This window comes from Theobroma cacao, chromosome 9 (assembly GCF_053813885.1).
Source record: "Theobroma cacao isolate CCN51 chromosome 9, ASM5381388v1, whole genome shotgun sequence".
In the NCBI taxonomy this organism is placed as follows: domain Eukaryota; kingdom Viridiplantae; phylum Streptophyta; class Magnoliopsida; order Malvales; family Malvaceae; genus Theobroma; species Theobroma cacao.
Window position 1 is genome coordinate 10,728,134 of NC_142647.1, and position 6,267 is coordinate 10,734,400.

The 6,267-nt window shown below is 33.8% G+C and overlaps 2 protein-coding genes across 2 annotated transcripts; one reads left to right on the forward strand and one right to left on the reverse strand.

The window, feature by feature from the left end:
- The first annotated feature begins 1,952 nt into the window (after nt 1-1,952).
- Nucleotides 1,953-5,098, forward strand: LOC18589094 (auxin canalization protein (DUF828)). Its single transcript, XM_007013914.3, has 8 exons — nt 1,953-2,306; nt 2,413-2,490; nt 2,589-2,657; nt 2,740-3,097; nt 4,033-4,200; nt 4,383-4,432; nt 4,583-4,631; nt 4,759-5,098. Exons 1-8 carry the CDS (start codon nt 2,127-2,129, stop codon nt 4,977-4,979), a joined length of 1,173 nt encoding a protein of 390 aa, XP_007013976.3. The 5' UTR covers nt 1,953-2,126; the 3' UTR covers nt 4,980-5,098.
- Nucleotides 5,099-5,529: 431 nt separating this feature from the next.
- LOC18589095 (uncharacterized) lies at nt 5,530-6,045 on the reverse strand. The gene has a single exon (XM_007013915.3). The coding sequence runs from the start codon at nt 6,002-6,004 to the stop codon at nt 5,672-5,674; it is 333 nt and encodes a 110-aa protein (XP_007013977.1). The 5' UTR covers nt 6,005-6,045; the 3' UTR covers nt 5,530-5,671.
- Between the last annotated feature and the right edge of the window lie 222 nt (nt 6,046-6,267).

Below are 6,267 nucleotides of genomic sequence, written 5' to 3' on the forward strand. Positions count from 1 at the left end.
CGAGCATCAAAAGAAGTTTCAGCAGAGGTAAAGAAAGGTACAACACTTTCTATGGCATATGAAATAATACCATGAAGTAATAGTTGGTCTTGTTTGACTCAATGATCATATTTTGTATTAGCAATAAGAAAAAAGGGGTTGGAACCTTTTTGTGGTATCGTGGTTAGCAGGCAAGGGGTGGAACCATTCACATATCCAAGTAACTTATATCCAACTAAGAAAGACTTTAATTGAGTTCGCCATGAAGGAAAGTTGAGAAGGGTGAGTTTTATAGGCAAATATGTAGCAGCATTAATATTAATCAAGGGATTTTGTAGATTTGCGAAAAGAAGTGTAGGATTAGATGAGGTTGTTGGAAGGCAAGTTGTATTTTTTGAGCTTAAGGAAGACATGGTTAGTTCAGAAAAAAAAAAATATTCTTAACTCGATTGGGCTTACAATGGCTCTGATGCTGTAAGGAAATTCAATATAGAATATTAAATATGAAAAAAAACTGTCTTTGTATTTCTATTTCACAATGATGTATTTATAATACAAAGATAATAAGATAAGATAGTTATCAAAATTTTAGTTGATAAAACAGTTATCAAAATTCTAGTTTGGCTAAAACATAATTTAATTTGTAGATTTAAATATATCATCCTTAATGTTTATCTATTTCCTCCGTTATACTTGTTTCTTGTTCTTGGATTAAGCTTTATCTGCATGTTAATTGAAGATTGAGCTTTATCTGCATGTTGAGTTAATTGTTGCTATCTATAACTCTAATACCATGTATATCTATTGGGCAAACCTCTCCTTGCATTCAAACGGAATTATATGTTATATGCACGCACGATTCCCATGTTTTTAACTCGTGGTTGGGGGTTATACCCTGTTATCCCAAAAAAAAAATATATGTTACTGCTCAAAATTCAAAAACTGTTCCATTTTGAGCTTTGCTAACTGGCAAATAAAGCAATGGACTGAATGGTGCATTGGCGCTATACTCGTCGGCTGATTCTGTTGGTTACAACAACCATTGAGATATAAGCATCTAATAGCTCATAAATTATTAGCCTGTCACATGAGTCTAATGAGCACACCTTTAACCAAATCTCCAAAAGTTCACAAATTTTGTTCAATGAAATAGAGTAAAGGTGACCCCTTAATACATTTTTATATGGAAAAGCTACCCAACAAACACCCATACTACAATTTAATACAAAAAGTTAATCTTTAGCAAGATCATTTGAATTGTTGCTAATCACGCAAGCTTTATTTTAATCAAGAAATGTTTAAGTTTAATGATACTTGTCTGCTCCTTTTTTTTATCAATGTCAACTTCAATGATACATGTCTACTTCCTTTTCTCAATGTTGGCCCGAGTGTGAATGCTTAGGTTATAATGTCTCGCAATTCTTCCATCTCCTTTTCTCCTTCCTTTTTAAGCCTGTTTGGCTAGGGGCTAATTTGATGGCCCTAGTTAGACAGCTCTAGCTATAGCTAAGTAATCTATCACTTGAATCTAAAACTTCATCAGACTTAGCTTGAATATATGGTTTTCATTTAAAGTTGAAAAGAGAAGGGGCCTCTTGATTCCCCTTTATGATTCTCTTCTGCTAGTCTATCCATTGCCTCTACCTCTACAGTGGTTAGCATGTGTAGTCTCTCATTGAATCTTTGAGGACCTCCCACTCCAACCCAATCAAAATCTGAAAATCTCTAAACTCCCATAATTCCAAGTAGGTCCCCCCCTTGTTTGAAACTTAATATTTATATATTTTTGAACATTTAGTTAACCTTTCCAACTGTAACATCCCATCTGTCTGATTTTCTTTTCCAGAAACTTCTGTCTACGGGCGAGGACAGAAACAAGCTGTACTTCATAACCCCTGCCTCCTTTACATCAGTCTGAAACATGCATGATGTACTTGCTTGATTTTAATCTGTTAAATTGATCAAGTTCCACCAACGGTAATGATATATAGAGGCACATGAGCAATGTTTAGTGAAGTCACATCACAGCTTTAAGGTGCTGCTGATTTAGCATATTGCTTAGAGTTAGAGAGTTATTTATATCTGAATCAGAATAAGCCTTTGCCATTCTGTTAAGCTCATTTCGATAATCCTCTGCTCCTAATTGTATGGATTTCAACTCCAAGCCATCGCCTTCTGAGGCATATCCCGAGACAATGGATTTTCTTTCTCGTGAATGGTGCAACTTTGCGGTTCAAGCTCTTCAGCCTGAGTTACATGATCAATCTATTGTTGTCTTAGACAATCCAATCAAGAAATTTGAGAGTGAAACACCAATGTCTTTTACGGTGAGTACTCAAACTGCTACAAGATGTTGACTTGCGTTGCACATGTTGTAATTTATATGCTAAGGGCGAAAAAGAAAAATTCAATTCAAGCTTTTGTAACTTGCAGAAGATGGAAAAAAGCACAAAGATCGATGCTACTGATTTCAAGTCGTCTTTGCCACCATGGAAATCCAATGATGTGAAGGTAACAGTTCAATTAATGCTATGGGCATTGTCAAAATTAATACTTGTTTTATTTCTTTACCGTCAATTAAAACAATGGATTGTTCATTTTATCTTCAGTCATGGATATGGATGCAACAAGCAATGCATCCAGAACTGAACTACAACAGCTGTTTCCGAAAGAAATGGGTAGGTGGTTTAGGTACTTGGTTCTATTTCTTTGTAGCTGTTCTTGAAAAAGAACCTTGAAACTCCTCATGTATATGAGCAGATGCCCTGGAAGATAGTCCCCTTTAAGGGTATTTCAATCAAGAAATGGTTGAAGGAGATGAAAGCAAAGCGGAAGGAAGAAGAGAGACTACAAAGAGCTGAAGTGCACGCTGCAATGTCAGTGGCAGGATTAGCAGCTGCGCTGGCTGCAATTGCGGCTGAGAACTCCAAAAGGGAGGATTGTAACCCAACCAAGGAGGCTGCAGTAGCCTCAGCAGCTGCTCTGGTTGCAGCACAATGCGCCAAAGTGGCAGAAGCAATGGGGGCAAAGAAGGAGCAGCTTGGCAGCCTTATAGGTTCGGCCATGAGTGGTAACAGTGCAAGTGATATCTTAACGCTAACTGCTGCTGCTAATACATGTAAGTATAAAGATTATATTTTATGCCTGACCTGCAATTTTTGCAAATAAACTGCTCTGAGTATGTGCCTTGGAGTTACTTTGAAAAAAACCTTTTTATCCCTGAAGTTAGGTTGAAAACTTACTTACTTTTTTGAAAAAAAAAATAATAGTACTATTTATCAAGTCAATTTTAAAATGAAAACTATGTATCCTTTGTTATTTATTTCTCTATTTCATATTTTATTTTTTATTTCTCTTTTTATTTTGTCCAAGACTTTTTTGTTTTTAGCTACAAAATTTTGAGATTTAAGTAGTCATGAATTGGATTGAAAGATTTAATTAGTTTTAAAATTATCTTTAATTATTATCAAATTTAAATTTATTTAGGTTAAAACATAATTCCAACATGTATTAAATTATATAGAATTCAATCGCAAAAAATAATTACCAAAATAAACTTTCTTCCATTAAATTATATCATTAGTCAAATTAATATTTGTTCAAAATTAACTTTATATATTAAAGTATCCTCGTTTTGTTTGTTTTCTTCTTCTTTTTTCTCCTTTTCCCTCTTTTTTTCCAATTTTTTTCTTTGTTTTAATCAATTTTTTATGACTCAACGTTTTTTTTCAAACTGATGGTAATTAATTTATTTTAACTAAAAATAATTTAATAAATTTATCTCAAAGCTAATAAATTTAGTATGTAATTGAATTAAAATTTAATTTGATAGTAAATAAATTGATGTTAAAAATAATTAAATCTCAAAATTAACTAAATCTCGTAATTTTATATTTAAAAAAAATATTGTGTAAAAGAACAATAAACAATTAAGAAACTGAAAAAGAAAAGAACATAAATGATTGTATTGTAGCTAGCATAAAGCGTTAATCTCTGCTAATGTTTATAACTCATTCTTGATTCTATTTTTTTCCTTCTAATAAATTATTGTAGCATTAAGAGGAGCTGCTACCCTTAAATCAAGAACAGGATGCAAGAACGGATTGAATGGTAGTGCCCCCGTCCTGCCAATTAAGGACAGCAATGATTTTCCTTTCGAGTTTGAGAAGTGCAGGTCAATGCTAGCAAAGGGTGCTGAGCTAGGTGTAGAAACACCAGATGGTTAGTAGATCTTTTATAGTCTAATTTTCTGAAAAAAAATAAATAAATAACAAAACTATGAAATTGATCATCTGAACTTGATAGAGCATCAAAAGATATGCCATTTATTCCATTACAGAAAATAATTAACTTTTGGAGCTTTGATTCTACTTTCCTTATCAGTTAATGCTATTCCTAAACAGGAAAGTACACGGTCAGATCGGTGTCCATCGTCCTGGATGGTGAATCAAAGGTCAGCCTATGAAGCTGAAGCCCCTACTTCAGAAATTAACAATAACTGAATGCATTGAATGAAATGCTTTCTTGGCGTGCGCATATCTGTTTATATTAGCTGCTGCCTTAGTCCTTAATTGATTTTTTATTCATATAATACACTTGGCAGGTTATTCTTAAACTAAGGAAGCTCAGCCTGTTAAAAAGCAGGAAAGAATGTGAGTGACCTTTTTCATCATTTCTCCCCTTTTCTTTTCATTTAGCACTCCATTACTGTTTACAAACAAGTTGTTTAAAGAGTACGATCGCATGGAATTTGATCAAAATCTGGATCCTTTAATTTAGGCATTGTATTGGATCTGCATGCTGAATTGTATAGAGATCCTGAAGCTGATGAGACTACTGATACATGTTATCTAATCCTGTTGACCACAAATTTGGGGACGATTAAGCTAGACATGGTAGATGATTACCAGAGTTACAAGACATGGGCTACGACCATTAATCATATGCTCATGCTTTCCACTTCTTTTACCAAATATGAACTTCAATTCTACAAAAACTGAAGTTACTGTGTTTTTGGTGATGTTCTGCATCAATCTATTTTGGATATTTGTAATAGTATTGTATATTGATTTACTTTGTAATAACTCTTATTGGACATAAGAATATGGACTTCTCTCGTTAAATCTTGAAAGAGTAGCACAATTTAATTGCCAAGAACTGCCTCAAGCTGTCGCCGCCAACAAGAATTGATCAAACCTAGTTAGTACTCAAATCTTTGCACTTTAGATCTCCTCTGCTAACTACTATAAGAGAAAAGGAATTGATATATGCTACTTCTCAAAGCAAACTTTACAATCATGACGCCTAAAGTTGCACTGAGCTAGGCCATTCGCATAGATATATATATATATAAATATATATCATTGGTTGTTTATTAGTTTTTAAAAGAAATAGCAATCAAGAGTTCAAGATCATCGGAGGGTAATTAAATGACATAAACAATTATTTATGGTATCCAGAAGAATTTTAGGCCAGATAATCAATCTAATCCATTAAAACCGCATGCAGAAAGAGTAGCAACATAAAAAAAATCTTTGGATTCTGAAAGATAAATGATAATATGCCTTGACATTTGTTGTCTAAAATACACTTAGGATGCTTCAGAAATATATTCTGCTTGGCCAATTCTGTGTTACAAGAAATTGAAACTTACAGTTGATGCAATTGTAGATAATTCCAGCAATAAATCCAGTCATACACCATAGGAGTTTGCAAGGCTTCTGAGAACATAAACTAGTGACTTTAATTTGATAATATGCTCGATAGACCTCTGAAACATGGTTTCTAAATCAGCCTCCTCGCAACCTGGAACAATCCTTCGCAGAGTACAAAGATTTCTATGCACTGAAACTTTTACAAACTTCACTTTTTTTCTCAACACTAGACGGTACATTCTTGTCCTTTGAGTTCTTTGATTCATGGACAAGAAGCAAGCTTTTTTCATGTCGAGTGCAAGAAAAATTTGGAGCTTGGAAATTCGATGTTTGCCAAAGGAGCTTATGTAGATGATTAACTTTGGGGCCATTTAATACTTCAACCTTTAAAGCTCAAGATGGGGGAGATATGGAGCAAATTGCTGCCTGAGGCTTTTTCAGTACTTGTCAGTTGTCACCTAGTGAACATCACTGTATATCTCTATACACGGCTTTAGTAGTAAACTCTAAATTTCGGCTCACTTGACAGTATACCGTAAAGTTAACTACAATTAAAGAGAAGCAATAAAACTAAAAGGAACACAAGAAGCTGGAACTAGCCTCAGGATTTGTTTTTGGAAGTGAATTCAGTAGA

What these genes read in the sequence shown, in the direction of transcription:
- LOC18589094 (XM_007013914.3), top strand. Translation starts at nt 2,127, where the DNA reads ATGGATTTCAACTCCAAGCCATCGCCTTCTGAGGCATATCCCGAGACA. An exon ending in GGAAATCCAATGATGTGAAG is followed by an intron (nt 2,491 to 2,588) that starts GTAACAGTTCAA and finishes TTTTATCTTCAG; the next exon opens with TCATGGATATGGATGCAACA. An exon ending in GTTAAAAAGCAGGAAAGAAT is followed by an intron (nt 4,632 to 4,758) that starts GTGAGTGACCTT and finishes CCTTTAATTTAG; the next exon opens with GCATTGTATTGGATCTGCAT.
- LOC18589095 (XM_007013915.3), bottom strand. Translation starts at nt 6,004, where the DNA reads ATGGCCCCAAAGTTAATCATCTACATAAGCTCCTTTGGCAAACATCGA.